Here is a 20,130-nt window from a genome sequence, read left to right on the forward strand (position 1 = left end):
TGCAAGATTGAGGAAGCATCCTTTTCCACCAATTCATCTTGCCACTTGCGAATGCATAATTCGACTGTTGATTATCATCATTATTGTTACTTTTGTGCGGTGCACAATCTCCAGTCGTCTGCGCGCAATTAAAATGCTAATGCTAGTACGCAAATTAAGTCGGCGAACAAATTAACACGAAAGGTACACAGAATTGATGCGAAACCGAACCCACATCGAGCAAATATTTAAAGCAACAATTAGCCACGAAACTGAAGTCAAAAGGCCCACAGCACACACCCTGAAATGGAAAAATAAAACGAGCCCAAGAAAAACGCAGTAAAACGTGCAAAAAACTATTAAGCAAAAGGCTAAGCGAAAACTGAAAGGAAAACCCGCTTCTTGGCCATTGTTCGCTGGAGTCGACAGTCAGTTGCTGACATTTCGCTGCAAGGCGAGACTCTGAACTTCTCTTCTTCTTTCGGCGTGGGTGTGACACAATACCCCCCGAAACCCCCCCATATCTCGCAAAACTGAGTTCCAATCCCAGCCCACAACTGAGGCATTCCACATCTGGCCCAAAGCCGCACGTGCAACTAGCCAAACCCAAGGAGTAGGTGCTTATCTGCGCCAACTAGTTGCACGATCTTGGCGGGGCAAGGTGGACACATTATGCTTATGCTTAGGTATTTGCAAGAATACAGAAAATATTTTGCCATATGCAAGTGTTGAAAAGTATTAATTAGGCATTTGAAGGATATAGAAAATATTTGGCCAAATGCAAGTGTTGAAGAGTATCAGTCTAGTAATGAAGTTTATTAAGCATTAGTGGATACAACTTAAATTTTAGTTGTATCATATCAAAATCAATTGATTACTTAAAATGAATTAAATAGTTTGTGTTATAAATCAGAGATATATCTCGATTATATATCACTTTGGCATTGAAGAGCGTTATAATAATTTGCATATACAGACACGCATTCTACATGCATTTTACACCTGTTTGCTTGCAGTTGCAAACAAATTTGTTAGCATACTTTTTGGCTGCAAATAGGATATCAGTTTTTTACTTGAATGCACTGCTTAACATAAAAATAAAATATATTTGATACAAAATATTAAAATACCTAATAAAATATATTTATACTGAAAAATTTACCATCTAAAAATACCTAAGTGGATGTATGCATATCCCTGATTTTTCTTCAATTTCCTCTATCATTCCCAACCTAATGAAAGATAGATCACAAGTGCTTGAACCTTTAACTCACCTTCCATGACATAAACAATGCTTCCGACATCTCCCTCCTTGATGATTAGATTCTTGGCTGGATATTTCACCGGGTACATGCAGTCGACGATCTCACGGATCTGCGTCAGATCCAGGTTCTTCATGAAATCATTATCCAATATGGCAGCCTTGATAAGTTCACGGGAGCTGCAAAGCGATATATAAATGCAATTAGTTGTGAATATTGAATATGGCAAGTGACTGCCAATGAAATGAGCAAAGGCAAGAGTCCAATTAATTTTCCGACTGACACATATAAATCGTTTTATCTGGTTGGCCAGTTTGGCTCACAAGCCGCGCAACAAGTTGTGCCACCAAAAATTTTGCGGCATTTTAACTCCATTTTTTCGTTTTATTTTTGGAGCCCAATGTCGATGGATGTTGGCATGCGCGCAATCGAGCGATATGAAATTAATACAAATTTGAAAATTGTATGCTTCGGAAAGGGGAATGGGGGGTAGATTGGTTATTTTGGGGGAGTGGGGATCCATATACCATGCCATGCTTTGCCATGTCGGCAATGCCTGTAAATGTCAAATGACTTTATCTGTCAGCGAACTTGACAACTCGCCCGAGCCGGAGAAACGAAACAGTAATGGGAATAGAAGCTGTGGATCGGATAAAATTGGTAGCCAATGCTGATACCCGGGTGATTAATTAAAGCCAGCTAGAGCTAGCGAACTGCCAGTGTGGCCAACACTTTGTGTGATTTAAAATACTAGAAAGGGTTAAGAAAGGAACTATGATGGAAGGGATTAATGTTAATTAAATCGATTCAAGTGTGTTCATTATGTTTAATAGCCGTATGAACTAGTTTTTTATGTTTCAATATATCTTTTCATAACTAAATCCATTAAATGGGCCCACCAATATCTGCTTAATAATCAAGTTAATCACGAAGGCGTTGCCCAGTCTGTCGTCGATGGGATTGGAGGCCAATTTGTAAGCCTCGCTTTTGGCGGCAATCTGAGTTGGGAGAAACCACCAGCTAACTGATTGCCCCGAAATCTGGTGATGAGTTGGCTTGATTCGGTGCACTGGAGTGGGGGACATTTTGGCCAAAAACCGACAGCTACACCCAGACTGCGACACCTGTGGCGCCCGTTTGGCGGGTATGCATGTATCTTTGCGGTATTTTCGGGTACGCCACACAGCACTCACAATTAAAATTTAATAAAAAATAATAAAATGCGATAAAAAAAACCGTTTCAGGTCTAATCGATACCCTAGTCACGACCAGTGAGTCTGGGAAGCGACAATCTGTAATAACATGGATCGTTGTTTGGCTCGGTAAGGTATTAGATTTCAGCGCCCCACAAATCGAAACTAGTTTTAATAATGGAGTTGAAACTAAAGAAGAAGGAGGCGCACACACTCAGAGAAATAGATACCTAAAACATATAAAGATATCCTTGTATTAGGATAATCAAAAAGGCAACAAAACTTGTATCCCAATCTGCTTGACGAAACACTTAGAAAATATCTCCTGAGGAACATTTTGGAGTGCTTATTTAAATACTAATAATTAGTTGTTAATTTTATTATTAAATTTATATATTTTATCCAGTGTAGACGAGTCGCCCGAGGCGGTGGGTCGCTCCATGGTGTTGGCCCCGTGGGGTTTTGCCAGCGGAGCACTTTTTATATGCCTAAATTAACATTTTCTGTGGCTGCAGCACCACCACCACGCACATGCGTAGCACAATGGCGGTGGTGCAAGTGGTGGTGCCAGTGGTGCGAGTGCTGCCAGTGGTGCCACTGCGTGTACGAGCCAAAACAATTAATAGCTTCAATTAGACCTACGGGCCGGATCGCTTGAGCGTTCCAGTTGTCGGAAGCTATAACCATTCATATGGCTATATACGTGCGTAAATTGAATTTGAAATTCGAAATGTGTGCCAAGGCATGGAATGAAATTGGCTGCACCTTAAGAAACACACAGCAGCAGCAGCCTGTCCCCAGAGAGATCTCCTTCAGATGCGGGTGCGTTCAGTTCAAAACTTATGAGACTGGCAAACTGAATTGAAAGTGCAAATACTTAGCGGCTAAGAGCAGTTGACAATAAAAGCCAAGTGGCGTCTCGCCGGGGGAATTGAAAATGGAAATTGCGCATAGAAGCCAGCGCCAATGGAAGCGACAAACCAACTGCAAAGTGAGCTATTTTGGGTGGGGCTTGATTTTTGGATCAATCTATAGCCACACATGTGTAGTATATGTTATGTGTATCTGAGACGGTTAACTATCTGTGAGATGGCAATCAAGGCCTGTACGGCAAGGAGGTGGATACTTATCGGGATTGGGTTGTGAAAAGAAAATCTGCACGCCAATTTGATGTTGTTGTACAAATTAAATAATAGTTAGTAGCTAACAGCCGTTATAAGTGCATAATAACTGAAATCACATGGTTTTTTCCTTGTCTAAAAATGTTGTATTTTCTATTGATTTATTACATGCAAAAAGCTTCTAAAACTACAATTAGTTAGCTGTATTAGTTGACAAGCAAAGACAAAGTAGCTTATTTTATCTGTAGAAACTTCTATGGTAATTTAGTGTTCCCTCAATCTGGCATTTGCTCTAATTAGCATTATAATTGCCTGACCCACAAACTGTTTGTTTGCCATCTTGACCGTGGACACATGTATGTGCAACATGTGGCAAGTTCTAACAGCAATACCCCCTGCCAGGCACGCCACTGCCTCCATGACGCCACCCCCCTGGAAACTGCACTGCGAAGGCAATTTCGCACAATTTTCTGGCATTATTTATTAGATGGCCACGTTGAAAGCCAACAAGCGACAGTTGCGTGGTGTAAATGGCCACAAAAGTACTGAGACCAACCTCAGTCTCAATCCCGATCTCACAGATATATATATATATATATACATATATAGTCGAGTTGGAGGCCTACGGCGCTTTTGATTTATGCCATGCAAGTGTCAAAAAATGTCCTGTTGCACACACAAGCGTCGCCGTCGGCACAGATTTTGGCCAGAGATAAAATGCACCTCAATTGGCCGGCTCCGAAATGCAAAGTCTATGGGACCCCCCCTCCCCCCTTCATCGCTCGGTTTTGACCATTCAAATGTTTGAATGCAATTGGATTTCGCGAATTTGCCGGCGATTTTTTGTGATTGTGTCAACAGCTTGGGGTCATAAAAATGGCCGATTTAAACAAATTTGCCGCATTACTTAGCGTCCGATTCAGATAATCTAAACCAGCTCCGTGTAAAAATCGAAGATAAATATTAGAAATAAATGTATATTGCATATTATTTTGGCATTCAGGCCTTTAAGATTACAGCAATAGTAGCGCCATGTTCTTAGACATTTTTATTTTAATTTTAATATATATTTCGTTCTATGAACGAACCCTGAACTCCCAATAATTAATTGTTTGTTTATAATAAAATAGAATCACAAAAGAAGAAATGGTTATTTTTGGAAACCTCCTAAACTTTCCATTCTTTATAAGAACCCATTTAAAATAGAAAATAGACAATGATAATATAAATATATTTATTTCAGCTTATCCGCAACGATGGGAAAATCGTGGAAAATATTTTAAAAGCAATTTCGGCGCATACAAAATGAATCTCACTGATATCATACAAAACCCTATGAAATTAAGTTATAGCCCATAAAAATTAGTCAGAAATGTGGATCAACAATTTTCAGACAGCGTGTGTCGCCATTTAAATGAATTGTGATCGCACATGGCCCAGTGTATTATTGAAAGGCATTCAGGAAACAACATCGCCACATAGCCAAAGAATAAATATTTATGTTTTCTTATGTTTTTGCAGCAGACAAAGTGGGGAAAGCTGGCCAAGAGCAACGACTTCCAGTGGGCAGCAAATGTGTGAAAAGTGTGCGAAGCCGACAGAATCTGCCCACGCATTTTCACAGATTTAATTTTATACGCGCCTAATTATATGGGTCTATAGGTATATAGGTAAGCTAAGTATTTCGGAGTGACTGCAGCGAATTTTGCATGATCGAAAAATACACAACAGAAAAAAGTGTGTTAAAAAATCGCGCATAGAATGAAACGAATGTGACGCAACGCAGCGTGAGTTGGCTGCCAATTGGCAGCCTCTTTGTGGGCTGCAAATCATATATGTGGCTTATATATTTTCATACGGACTTTTATATCCGAGTACTGACACTGCCCAAGGCCACCAGGCTGATAGACAAGGGGCTGGTGGGTGGTGCTTGTTGCAACCGCGCCTGTCACCCCAACTCAATTTTAATAGACGCATTTTGTGGCAGGCGACGACAGGCGACAGGGCGCTGCCCCCAATATATGATTAAGATCGGCGCAATGACGCCGATTCTGAATCCGATTCCGGTCGTTATCGTTGCGGCTATATAGCAGGCTATATAGCAGCTAGTCTAAACTTTGCACATCCGTATTCGGAACGCCATAATGCAGGGCCAATTAGGTTCAACTGATTTCACTGTGCCAGAGAAGAGAGCGACAAAGTGTTATGTTTTCGTAACTAACTCATATCTTGGAGTTAAGCAAACTGGTTTACTCTAGCCTTTGATCAGAGTACAATATAGTACGATAAAAAGGCAGAAGAGTACTACACGCATACTAGGTGCAAGTACACTCATAGTATCACTGATCACGCGCCCAGTGGCTGAGCATCGTAATGTAAGCAAATATAAATAAATGTACAATGTGAATATGAATAATATGATGGGCTACACATGGAGCCTTCAGTGGTTAAATGATTTGAGATAGTATCTTATATCTATTACTCACCGCTCATCCTTGTCGTATTTGGGAAAGCTGACGTGCTCGAGGAGCAGCGAGGACTCGCTCTGCGGTTCCGCGGAGATACCCAGCGCCCTCTGCCTCTGGAAATTCTGTCCCGACTTGCGGGTGGCGCCGGTGGCGGTGCTGGGACCACTGCCGCCACTTCCGCCGGCTCCGGATCCGGATGCGCCGCCCGTGCCCGCACAGCCCGCCGCACTGCTGCGACTGAAGGGAAAGACACTCTGGAATTTGTCCAAGTGCGACTTGAGCTCGGCTATTTCGGTGTCCTTGAACTGCAGCGCCCGTTGCATTTCCTGTATCTTGAGCTCCTTGGCCTGAATGATCTGGATGAAGCGCTCCTCCTGCGGCGAGGCGGCCACATAGTTGCTCACTATGAAGTTGGGATCCACCAGGCCCACCGGCGAGGGCGTGGCCGAGCCACCCGAACCGCTGGGCGTGCATCCCGAGATCCGCAAACTCTGCATCTGCTGCTGCAGATTCAGCGTGGTGGGCGGCTGCAGTTGTGTGGGCGAATGGCAAGTGGCACCGGGTATCGCCACCGGTTGACTCGATCCCGGACTGGGCTGATGGTACAGCACCGGACTGCCTTGGCTGGTGTACAGACCTTGGGTCTGTGCCTGCAGTTGTTGCAATTGCTGATAGCGCTGCTGCAGCTGCAGCTCCTGTTGGTGCAGTAGGCTGCGGGGATCCTGGTTCAGTTGCTGGGCGCCCGAGGGCGGTGTGCCATAGATCAGCGTGTGGGTCAGCACTTCCGAGTGGGTGGGCGGTGCTGGTATCAGTCGCAGACCCGACGCCGTATGCTCCAGTCCTATGAGACCACCAGCCGCCGGCAAGGTCACAATGCCACCCACCAGATTATTGTTGTTGCTGCTGCTGCTGCTGATGGTGGCTCCACTCGGATGGGTGCTTGTGTTTGTGTTATTATTATTATTGTTGACGATGCTCACCAGACCCAAGTCGGTTGGGAACTGATAGTTGGCGTTCGGCTCCTGCTGCATACTGGCTGCTTTTCGTAACGCCTCCGTAGTATTCGAATCGTTTCGCCTCGTGTTCAGATTGCGATCTTCGGCACTGCTGTGCCGGCGATAGCGTTGCTGTATCTCTATCGATGGCGGGGCAGCGGGAGGGGGTATCTGTATCTGTATCTGTGTTTGTATCTGCCGCTGCTGCTGCTGCTGCTGCTGCTGCTGCTGCTCTACGGGTTCTATGTGCTCTACAATGTCCGGTGGCTTGGCCTCGCTCCTGGTATTCGTATCTGTATCTGTATCTCTGTCCCGCTCCCAGTGCCGATCGATTATCGCCGGCTGCAGCTTCTGGTAGTCGGCATAGAACAGATTACTAACTGCCTGCTGTGGTGGTTGTTGTGGTGGTGCTGCTGATGTTGGTGCTACTGGGACATCCGCTGAACGTGATGGTGCATCTACAGTGGTGCTGCTGTGTGGTGCATTGGAGTTTTGGGCTGGCCGCTTGGTTGCGAAGCACAGCCGATCAAAGCAGAAACGCATCCAGGCGGCTTTCCTGATCAACAGCCGCCACGGAAAACTCAATCAGCCAGGCGTTGGGAGCCCTGCAAAGTAATAAACCAAAAAGAGTGCATAAATAAAACGAATAATAAATACAGCAAAACATACAAGCAGATAGCAGAATATAGCCCGCAGTAAACAAACTGAAATTTTATCTATTTTCCATTGAACGTTTTTTGTGTGCGGCTTTTATATATTTTTATATATTCAAGTAATATTGTAAACATGATTCACTTTGAGACAGAGTGCCAATCAGGCTATTATGAAATCTAATCGCAGGCTAATCAGTCGCAATGAACTGATTTACGATCGATGGTTTAACACGATTGTTGAATTAACAATTTATGCAGGGGAATGAACAATGCTTTTACACATAAACCAAAGTTTTATTACAATAAACTCAATGTGTTTTTATTCCCAGTGTACGCATGCGTGTCCACATTCCCATGGCTGGCAACAATTATCACAATATTCAACGAAATTCGGTTATCATTTCCCCTGGATACACAACTTGTTGGACAACTTGACAATGTCTTCGCCGTTTTTTATTTTTTTTTGTTTTTTTTCGGGCGCCGACACGCCTTAAGCCCTTCAAGATAAGACAGCCGACAAATTGTCGACGCTTTGTGAAAGAATTTCAAATGCCAAATGCGAAGCTGGCACATTTTTTTATTATTTACATATTTGCGTGGCTTTTGCTATTGTTTTCGGACACGTTTAGACAATAATTCAAGTGGCATGAGCGGGCTAAAAATAAAGCCATCTAAACTTAAACATGGCCTGGCCAACTTATAAACAAAGCACACTGAAACCCTATAAACAAGTGTGGCTGGTTTCGGTTTCCACTTCATGTGCGAATTTCAATCGAAACATAGAAAAAGCAACCAAAAAATTTGCGAGTGGGACGATCACTTGTGTACCGAGTGGGTTAACTGAAGATCTGGAGAGCTACCAAAATTATTTTGCGACTAAACATGGCCAAAAGTAAAACGAAAAGCTGCCGAACAAGATCAACCTGACGCGTTAAGAGAACGCTTTTTTATATGGAACAGTGGATGTAAGCTTGGCTTTTTATTATTATTGCAAAGTTAATCAAGAAAAGCTTAAATACATATATATACCAAAGAGATAAACATAAATGCATGTCAAGCAGCACTGATTTATCATGCTGTGGAAAATAATGTCGCCAGAAAACTAACATCTGCCAGAAGTGAGCACAAATAAATAAATTTAATCTTATAAATTATAAACATTTATTTTCTAAGCTTAAGAATGGCAAGACAAATTGGGCACATATAAAAATTAAGTTATTTTGAAGATATACACAAATTTTATGGCCATAAAAACGATGATCGCTTAAGCAGCATGCTAAAAAAAGAGTTTGCAAAAAACACAAAGATCCGTTTGGAAACCCGTTCAAGTCCAGATAGTTCGGCGATCATTTGTTCAAGTAGCTCGCTTCACCTCGATGCTGGGCTCATCCAAGTGGGTATTTGAGAATTCGACAGACTCTTGACTTCGATTACAGCGAAAACGATCGCTTTAGACGGCCATTAGCATGTTAATGATCGCACCGTCGATTAATGTGCGATTCGTATGCCGTGCTATTTAAACGCCGACACTCCATAAACAATGCGAAACGACATTGAGGTGGGGGTGGTGGGTGGATGTTTCGGAACTCCAGGCGGACGCCCTCAAAGTGCGGGCAATTATCGATCAGTAATTACCCGCAAATTTGCAAAATGTAATTCTACATCTACACCACACCAAAATAGCGTAGCACTGAAAATACTGACACAACAAATTGAGACAATTGAGGAAGGAATTGTGTTGTGTGCGCTGTCTGTGGGTATTTTTTTTATTTATAGAACACAATTGACGGGCCACTCAAAATCATCATCATCATCATCATCGTAGTTCCCCGCATATTTTGTGGGTCTGCTCCATGGGTTTTCAATGAATTCGCTGCTCGTGATCGGAGGCAGCTTTTGGGCCACTTAAGCGCAATTACGATTGCAATTTGTTTCCATCTCGGGCGCATAAATAAGCAAGAGACAGGCAGAAGACAGACGTGGCGTATACGTAATATTTTAAACGATTTTATGCTTTTATTGTCATTTAAGAGATTCCCGCTTTCGGTGGCAACACTGGCGAACAGGTTCTTGTTTAATTTGAATTAGTATTATGAAAACATTTATTAAACGGCAGCCCGAAAACTCGAAATCTTTCAAATGTCAACTCGCTTTTGGGTGGAGGGTATTAACATCGTTTGATCGCGAGTTCATTCATGCCTCTGATAACAGGCCAAAGTCAAGTCAAGCACACGATTGCAGGGAATATATATTTGTATATAAACATATATATATATTGTGCTTGAATAATGAGTAATTGTAGGGAGGTCTTAGCATCGTATCGCTGACCATTTAGGGAAGTTCTGCGCTTCGGCGTGACTGGCCATGCAAATTGCGAGTTGCGAACAACTCACGATGGCAGATAGCGCAATTAGTGTGTCATTATGATCGCAGATAAGGATACAGGTTGTGAGCAGTCTACAATTAAAACTGTTGGCCAGCCAATTTACATAGATCGGGATCTACTGATATTTTGAGCAGCAGAAGAGATTGATATCTGCAAGATATTTAGCTGCTGCTAAGGTGTTGAGTCAAATGAGCTTCATTTATCTTGCTAAGAAATTGCAAAAATATATTTATTAAAATCAGAATAGCAATGGAATCCTGGATCTTTCAATGTAATTTGAAATACCGTACCATTTCGAAGAAAATCCTTAACTGAAAGCAAGTTAAATCAGACAGCTGGCATCCTTGAGTTTTGCGATCCATCAAAGTCAATTGCAATGATCAACATTTTTCTGAACGTTTTAGCTTGGCCCCATGGCAAATTGTGCTCATCGTCGTTGTGGCTAATCAAAAGTGACATTTGCGATCATCAGGAGATCCCAAACAAATATTCCGAATGTCCCGGCTGTCAATCAGCGAAAGAGACGGCAACAGGGCGGGACGAAAGAGACGGGCATAGAAGTGGGCATGAGTGACAGGCGGAGACAGCATGTTAAACACCGGTAGCAGAAAAATAACAAAATAACAACATAACAAATAGCAACATCAACTTAATGGGCATGCCAAAAATGCGCCACATTCGAATCGTTTAAACATTTAAACATAATTAAGCGGTTAGTCAGCCAATGACGATCTTTCCCTCGAATTGAGACATCAATTGAGAGTTATGTCCGCCGTATTTGGAAACGCCATCTTCTGAATACATATACATTTGCTTTCAGACTGCTATAATTATAGGTTTCAATTACTGGCGAGTACCAGGCGCTTCCTCAAAACGGCGAAACAAACAAACAAACACACAAGAAGCCGCTCCAAATTGAAACAAGAATTCTCCGGATTTCTACTAGAAATGATTCTCGCCCGGAATTCATTCCATTTCAATCCATTCGATTCGATTCCATTTACGCCGTTAGCGTGCAATTATTCAAGTTATTTTCAATTTCAATTTCAGTTTTCGAATTTCGCTGCTTGGTTGCTTCGTTTGTGCAACACAAACAATCAATAAAAATGTAATAAAAATTCAACTTGAAACGCGAGTCTAAGTCGTAAATTTCACAAGAAGTCTGTTTTTTTTAGACTGACCTGAACCCCTGCAAATAAATAAATAAAAAGCAAAGCAAGTGATTTAAGTCCCCTCAAAATCAAGCCAATGTCGAGGATCGTATATATATATGTATATATGTTTGTAGTCAGTGTAATTTGCGGCTAGTTTTCAGTTTTCTGTCGATTTGTTTATCGTTTATTTTCGGCTTACAAATGTTCATTAGTCCCGGCGACACGTCCGTTGATCGATCGCCATGCCGAAGGCAATTGATCGCCTGATAACACTCGAAAGACTCGAAAGACATTCAGATACGGCCAGACTAGTGACTCGATTTAGGCGGCTAGTGGGCATTAAGCGAGCGCTCTAACTACGGATACGGATACCACATTTTGTATGGCGAAAATTGGTATGAAACGCACGTTCAATCAATTAAAGCCTTCTCGCACAGCTGGATTGCAACTCCACCTGATTGACAAAATTCGCAATCGCAATCGGTTCCATTTTGGAGGTGAATCACCGAAGGTTGCGGAAGGGATTATTTGTCATTTGTTTCGAGCGACAAAAAAGGTTCGCTGAAGGTATTTTAAGTACCATTAGGCCTACAGTTGTCAGAAATAAAACCCAGATGGGCACTTAAATAAATATAAATAGCTATAATATATTCAGTGCTGCCTTTTGAATAATTAATTGGTTAAAAGTCCAAGAGTCAAATGGTAATCAAACCCAAAATTTCCTTTACTTAGTTCGGAAAGCATTCTGTCAGCTTTCAAACCCTTCTAAAATAGTTTGTTTACATATGGAACTGATAATTTCAGTTTCTTTCCAGCATAAAGACAATTATAAGACCATAAAAGTTCTTAACAACAAAAATAAACCAACTCCAAAGACCGGCGGCCTGTGATCAAACAAGTTCTAATCAAAGCGTTTTTGCTTATGAGCCACTCAAATTACTCGACACTTTTGCCAGTCATGTGGTAATCCAATGAAAAATGGATAAATAATTATATGATATGGCGATGTGTGAAGAAAACCAAAGTTAAAAAGTCCAAGTGGCTCTGCTTATAAATTACCACCAATTCTTTTTTCAGGACCATTGAAGATAGCTACTTTTTCTTCCTAGCTAAGTGAAACTAATGCTAAACTGGTAAGAATGCTGCTGTATGACTATTTCCATGGATCTAACATCTTTATTTAGACGCCGCAGTCCGTTCGCTAATATAGACTTGTTAAGGCATTCCTAATGATCCTAACGATGATCAAACCAGCTAATCAACCGTCACACTTTTTTGTACATAGCTTCCAGTTTCCGCGGAGGAAAGCCACTTGACGACCATGGATACAGTTCTGGATTCTGGACCCCACAACAAGTTCGGATCTGCTCTACCAGAAGTTCTGCCAGTTATGCACAGCGAGGAAATATCACCCACTTGGGCAGCACTGTATTTCCTTTAGTAACATTCCAGGTTTAACATTTTCAAGCTCAAAGTAGTGACTTTCAGTAGTGGATCATAAAGCAACACTAATTTCTTTGCGTGCTTTTTTATGGATTTAGTGCCTGGTGGTCACTTGCAGACTTGAAGAGCGTTGTGCCTGTCACATGACTGTCTGCAGGAGCCACTCTTCACGAAGAACTTCTTTTTCCTTTTTCCGCTGGCATTAATTAATACATCGATCCACACACACGCACACACACACACCGTGTCTTGGTAAGGAAAATTGCCCGCCTGGGAGCGATGCGATGTACGAGCAGGAAAAAAAACAAAAAAGTATCGTAAAAGGAAATTGGCTGTTTTTACCTTTGAGAGGCTGGCAAAATTCTCGTAAACAATTTGCACTTTTAATGAGCCAAAAGCCAAGTGTAACACACGCACAAGCACCAGCACACACTCGATAGCCGTTAAGATTCCGATCCGCTGTTTAATTAGTTGAAGCCGCTGCTTGTCAAGCACTTTGTTAGGTTTTTTTCTTTGTGTTTTTGGTTGATTCGATTACTTATTTTGTATTTTGTATTTTGTAAATCACCGAAATAAACGAAATGTACGCTTGCGTGCCTGCGACATCCGTTGTTGACCGACTGAGCGACGCTCGAGAACTGTTTTGTGCGCGCCTGTTGCGTTTATTGCGAGTGTTGGGTAGCACATACGATCGTAAGATCGTAAGATCGTAAGCCTATCGATAGCATAGTTGACTGGCTGTTATCGAAGTGAACCCAAAGCAAAGCAAGCCGAACAACAGAAGCGTTTGCTTGTCGCTCCATTCCATTCGCTTGGGGTTGTCGCTTAAATTAAACTCGCAATTTGGCTTAAACCAGTTGGCTGCACGCACACTATGTGCCAGCATATGTACATATATAATTCATATCAATATGTCCACGCCTCGCCTGTGATTCGTGCGTTCGCCTGCCGATCGTTCAAATAAAATAATAGTAGCGCTTTACGCACACACACACACATGGTGGGTTGGAAAAATTGCATTGGCAGTTATCTAATTGCTGGCTGGCATGCTAGAATGAAAAGCGCTGCGCTGCAAAAAGTAGCAAATAACACCATCTAGTATCGAAAGTATGTACTTCCAGCATGGCGCACGCACCATGGGATCGGCACTGGTGTTACCGTAGATACCCTACTTGCATATTCATGAAGCGCCCTCGGCAGTTGGGCAGCTTAGCTTCGTGGGTAATTTAAAGGATATGCGGTTGACATCTTAATTTGGGGGCAGCACTTGCAGTTTGATATAAATAACATAAAAATACTGCTATATGTTACATTTTTCTACCAAAAACAAAGGTTTTGGGTAAATATCACGTATACGCCAGGTGGGCGCAGGCAAAAATGCTTTTTGGAAGAGAAGCTAAATTACTTACTTTATTTGAAAGATTTTTATCTCTAAACTCTCGCCTTAGCACACTTTTTGCATATCCTGAGTCACGTTTAATTTGCATAGTCCTACAAAATATTACGCATACGCCGTGTTGACAGCCGCAGGCAATTTATCGTAAACTATGCTCCAACTCACGAGATGATTTAGTGCGGATCACTTCATAAATCATATCCTGTAGCTCATGCGGAATTTCGACACGGCTAAATTGTTTGCCGCCTATTCTCTTTTTATGTCATAATTACAAAAGCCAGTTGGTGGCTACTTGGGCGAAATTGCTAGCGGAAAACGTTTAGGCGAACTGATTTATTTATTACAAACAGCATTACCGGGGGCATGTAAACAAAACCGAACTGGCGAACTGGAATTATTATCAACTCAATGCAGGCGGAATAGAAGCGGAAAAATGTCGAGGAGGAAATTGAGTCGAGCATGCAACCATCATTTCATGTGGGACGTGATTTAAGCAGAAATCAAAACATTATTAAATTGTTTACATGCAAATTCGATTGGAAAGCGTTGCTAAAGTGCCGTGGAAGATTTCCAAACACTGAACAAAAATTATTGAATTAGTTTTAATATTTTTTGTATTATTTGTATTGTGTATTTGTATTAATAATACAAATTAATATTTCATTTAGATATTATTAAAATCGTTAGCATAGCAAGGTAAATTTGTATTTATGTGCAAAATGTTTTCAGTTATCTACCATTAATAATTTTTTTGTGTGGATATAAAAAGGAACTATCATTTATTGCCATGCCTGGTTAATTGAGCTGATTGGCACACAGTGGCGCACTGAAAAGGGGTTTCTAGCCTATAAAGAAATAATCATTAGTAATTATTTCAAAAACAAAATGAGTCATGTTGTTTATTTTGTCTATATATACTTTATATACTTATAACCCCTTTATTTAGTTTCTCCACCCCTGAGAATCCATTCAGTGGCCTGCATTTACTTGTATTAGATTGTTCCGATACAAGCTGTTGTTGTCACTGGATTTTGTTTGTATTTGGCGACATTGACGCTATTGATAAGGCGTCATGAGAGTCGCCAGTGAGCGTAGGTAATAATTATATATAAATATTGTATTTAATTGGTGCAATCGAATGGGAAAGGTTATTTGGGCGGCAACAGAGCAGCAACAATTGACTAGTGACAACACCCGCCCAGTTTTGTTTTATGTCGATTCTTTATGCAATTTTTGGGTTGGGCAGTGATTAAAATATGTTATTGAGTTGGTAGAATCTCTATTTAAACAAATTTGTCAATTACCTTTACCTTCAATAACAGAAAAATATATTATCCATCGTGTTAAAAATATACTTTTTTATGAAAATACTTAATATTACTTCTCTAAAACATTAAAATAAATACGTTCTAATTTTCTTTATATTTGAATGTTGTTAAACCGTTATATTTCTAAAATGGCAGCTTTTATTCTTAGGCAGCGATAAAAAGCTTACAAACTCGCAAGCTTACAAATTCGAAAGCTTTTTCAGTTAGTGGTGACAGCGACGTATAATATATCGATAAGGAAAATCTGGTTAAATATCTTAAAAATCGAATAAGAAACTTTTAAAAATAAATGGTTACTAGTTCCTTATTAAGATTATTTAACTAGCAATAGCTAAAATAGAATTTCAACTTCAAAAATTTCAAAACAAGTCTTTATATAGATAAATTGTCAAATTTTAAAGAGTTCGAGCTAAGAGTTTTTCGCTGATCTTAAGAGAATTCGTTTCTCTTAAAGTTTCCAATCGGAATGTTCTACTTCCATTCTGTTTCTTCAAAACAGCTGAGCGCCAAAACCTCTTTTTAAATAAACAAGTTTCATTGATGAAAAATCAAATTGGTGCTAAGTTTTTTTGCAAACTGATTGGCGTAGCGTTTTTCTTTGTCGTTTTTACTGTTGAAAATTGGCCAACTTGACATAAATTTGATATGCAGCTTACACAAGTTTTGGCTTCTTGAAATTCTACCTAACAAATTCGTTTAGCGGGTAAAATGGCAATTTGCTATGGCAGTGGGATAAAGAATGCGAAAATTCGCGTGGAATTAATCCCAAAAATCGCAAACTACAAACTGTTTATTTTTCGTGGCATAAAGGCATTGCCAAATGATTTCTTGGATAAACAAACCCAGAAAAGATTTGCTTTACAACTGCTATCTATACAGATTTTTGATTTATGGAATTGCAGATACAATGATCATAAAATAAAATGGAAAAGCGCAATAAAGGTGCCATGTAATTTCGTTTCAGTTGCTTCAGTTCAACTATTCTACTTTGTATTCCCCATATCCAAATAAATTCACGACTTATCGTTTGAAGCTCAGATAAGAAGGAATTACCTTTCAAGACTCCAATTTCAAACTGCGACTTAGTTTCTGGAAGAAAATCGATTTAGGACAAATGGCTTTGCAAATTTATGACTCCCCTTCGAGCGACTTGTTGTGCAACTTGTATTTGTGATAAGAGAACCCTTTCCTTATAATTACCCAATATATTTGTATTTGTACGTTCAAAATCTGCGCAGTTGTAAACAGAGTCTATACACCCTCACACCTAAAAATCGATCCAATACAAATCGCAAAATACAAACAACACCACAGTTTTTTAATGGCACGGTGTCAGCAATTTTTCACTGTTGCCTGGTTGGTTTGTTTGTTAAACTTTATGACAAAATGCTAAAAATAAACTAGCAAACAAAGCGAAAATTGAGCGGCAGTAACTGAAACAACAACTGCGCTTTGTTTCCTGTGATTCGCAATAAATGCGAACAAAGAATGAGTTTTCAAAGAAACTGGCGACAAAGATACCCCACTTATCCTTGGAGTGTCCTTGGGAAATAGTTCGATAAGCGAAGGAGTTTTTCTGTAGATAGCAGTATAGCATTTATCTTATTTGCAAGTATATTATTTAGTTATATTCAGTTGGTTCATCATTAAAGTTAACTGAACTGTGTATTGTTTAACTAACTTCTACTAAATTATCTTATCTCTACTTGGATACGATCAATTTTGGCTTAAAGGTGCAGACAAGGGCTTAAAGATTCAAACCCTGAGCCTTAGTTGTTTATTCCAGGCACGGGCCAGAAAGAGACCGCACTGGAGCGACCGAAAGAGATGGCTATATGGACAAAAGGGCGCCTTGGCGAAAAAAAAACAATATTCAAAGGCCGAACGATTGTGCAATCGCAAAATTCGTAGGCGGCATTAATCCATAAATAAACAATAAGTATGAATAAATAACCTGCTTGTTCGACAAACAGTGGACGGTAATTGCATATTAAAATGGGAATGGGGCTTACATGTTGGACGACAAGTGAAGAAATTCCAGTGGCGATGTCAATGTTAATTTTCCAGTCCCAGAGAATCGCTCTCTTTTCTTCTTGTTGTTGTTGTTGTTGTTGCTGTTGTTGTTGCGATCAGCCGGCTTTTGCGAAGAAAGTTTCTCGACTTCCACTTGTTGCTGCGATCGGACCTCTCGCTCGCACACTCTTCAGTTTCCTCGTTAATTCACAGGAAGTACGGAATTAAGGCCGAAAATATATTTATAAATGAAATGCAGGCGGCACACGAAACTTCGCCATCAATTTAGACACGACCTGCACTTTTGTTTTCTCGAGTCTTTTCACTTGCGTTGCGTTTCTATGAAATTGGGCATTCAAATTTAAATGCTATTAGCCGCAGAACACGAACACGAGAGAGAGCGGAGAGAAAGATCTCTCACTCGTCGCTGTTATTGTTATCACCTGAGTCGCGTACAGTGGGACCCCCACTTGAAGGTCCAAGCAACACTGAGCTTTTACAAGTTATACAATATTTTAACTGATATCGATTTAATACATTTAAGACTAAATTTTACATTCACTGGATAAAAGAGCAAATAGTTGTGACTGACACCGATAACAAAGCCAAGCTCCACTGTACTGTTCTCTCTTTTTGCGCGGATTTTATCGCTCACTCTTTTTGTTTTCAGCTCGCAGTTCGCATAGTTTGCCTTGTTGTTGTTTCTGCCAGCGTAGCGTAGTTAACTTGAGCGGCAGCAACAACAACATCAGCCATACTTGTTGCTAAAAATAGAAGCGGCGGCGAGACAGAAACAGAAAACAGAAACAGCGCGGCAGAATAAAATATGAAAAGGCGCACAAATTGGAAAAAATTGTACACGACGAGCAACAAAAACAAGCAGCAAGTAACAAAAGGGAGGAGGAGTAGTTACAACAACAACAACAGAGCTTCTGCTAAAATCTGTTAAATATCAGTGAAGAGAAAGGCGAAAAAGAAGATCGGCGAAAAGGGAAATGCGACGCAAAACTGCAGTCAAAGAATTAGTTGGAATGATAGACTGGAAAGTGTTTCCAGTTTAGCAGGGAAAATTCGTCATGCCGAGCGAACAACTGATTTTCCATGCATTTAATTACGGGCTGCATTTGAATTATTAATTTTCCACTTTAAAATCACTAACTAAAAGAGAGTCGCTTTCTCTCTTTCCTCCACTCTCTCTTCTCTTAATGCACCAAAACTGCATTCACAATTCACGTTTTCCCAATATTCAGTCGACTTTAACCGCTGCCTTTGCTTTAATTGCTTTTAAAGGCAAATAGTTGCACATATGGAAAACGCCAGTTGTTGTTTTATTTTAGAATTCAGAATTGAGCACAAATACTAGATCGTACGACTAGCGAAAGCAGCAACAACTAACCAAGTGGCACGCACACACAAACACACGTCGCTGAGCAACCGCCGAACTAAATCGCGATGTGGATTATTGTGATAAACACCAATGCCATATATATGTATATTTTTGTTTTAATAAGAACTTGTGCCAAAACTCGCAGAAAAGCCACGCGTTGCAATGATTCTAACAAAAATGCCGCAATAAGTCAATTCCAAGCACGATCGCGACGTACGACGTCCGCACACCTCGAGAAATTCCAACAGACTGAAACTGAAACAAACAACGTACTCGCTACTCGCCACTCGCCCAAACATACAAAAAATATTTTCTAAAGAGAACAAAAAGTTGGTAAAATTGGTGCTTTTCTCTTAGAAAAGATTTAAACAGCTGATTTACATAAATCTTATTATTATTTATGTAAATCGCAAAATGAACAAATTAAGAAAAAACTTGATTTACTTTGTTATTAAAATGATTAAACATTAGTATATTATTAAGCATTTCTTGCACCTGTTTTAAATTTTAAGTAAAAGTGTATGCTCATTAAAAGAGTAAATCTTTTTTAATACTTTCGCTTACTCTTAAAACAGATGTAGTAAACAGATTTTAATAATCATGTCGAATGAAATCATCATTTAAGTTGGTCAAGATCGGTCTTAAATTAAGCTAGTATTATAAATTGCCAATGCAGGATTAACTTTGCGCCATGATTTATTCGACTTTTCTTGTTTACTTTTGGAACTAATGGCACACAACGCCAATCCATTTATGATAAAGCGCGTTTGTTTGTGGAACTAATGCAGCCCCATTTGCCAGTTTTGTTAAATCTACTCTACTTTCTATGTTACATTTTACATTACATGTAAAATAGTTATACCTTATATCAATATTTATACCAATATCTTTAGCCATTTTCTGCTCATATGTAGGGGAGGAGCCTGCAAAGAGCGAAATTCCCAAAAGGGGAATAAAAAACAGGGAAATTTTACGATGGTTTTCATACCCATTACTCTTGTCGTAAGAGGGTATACCGGACTCGTTAAAAAAGGGGTATCAAGATATTTGCAATAATTTATAGCACATAAAAGGGATATTTTTTTAAACATGTTTAAAAATCAAAATATTTTATTAAAATACAAATAATAAAACAATAAAAAGTTACATAGTTTAAATACTATTTAGTAATAATGGTCTATTATGTACGATTTCGCAAGGATTCCAAGGATCTTTGGCTGGGAATTTCCCTCAAGAAGGCGTTTCAAACTTAAGACCACCCACCCCCAGTATTGTGCCACCCCTCCCCCACATCGCCCTCCCATACTCACCCCTCTGCCGCTGCCGCAGTCGACGTCGCTGGGCGAAAGAAA

General features: G+C 40.2%; 1 protein-coding gene across 2 annotated transcripts in view; it reads right to left on the reverse strand.

Moving 5' to 3' along the window:
- LOC6526751 (cGMP-dependent protein kinase, isozyme 2 forms cD5/T2) overlaps positions 1 to 19,027 on the reverse strand; it is a 30,398-nt gene extending 11,371 nt beyond the window's left edge. Inside the window, exons 1-4 of one of the 2 annotated variants that reach the window (XM_015197784.3) lie at positions 18,788 to 19,027; positions 17,391 to 17,730; positions 6,042 to 7,623; positions 1,254 to 1,420 (exon numbers count right to left, since the gene is read on the reverse strand). In XM_015197784.3, the coding sequence (XP_015053270.1) occupies positions 1,254 to 1,420; positions 6,042 to 7,561 (1,687 nt within the window). In that variant the 5' untranslated portion in view covers positions 7,562 to 7,623; positions 17,391 to 17,730; positions 18,788 to 19,027. Of the gene's footprint in view, positions 1 to 1,253; positions 1,421 to 6,041; positions 7,624 to 12,996; positions 13,197 to 17,390; positions 17,731 to 18,787 lie in introns of those variants that run through there. The other variant, XM_002087818.4, reaches the window with a different exon arrangement.
- Positions 19,028 to 20,130: the final 1,103 nt, after the last annotated feature.

This window comes from Drosophila yakuba, chromosome 2L, assembly GCF_016746365.2.
Source record: "Drosophila yakuba strain Tai18E2 chromosome 2L, Prin_Dyak_Tai18E2_2.1, whole genome shotgun sequence".
NCBI classification, from domain to species: domain Eukaryota; kingdom Metazoa; phylum Arthropoda; class Insecta; order Diptera; family Drosophilidae; genus Drosophila; species Drosophila yakuba.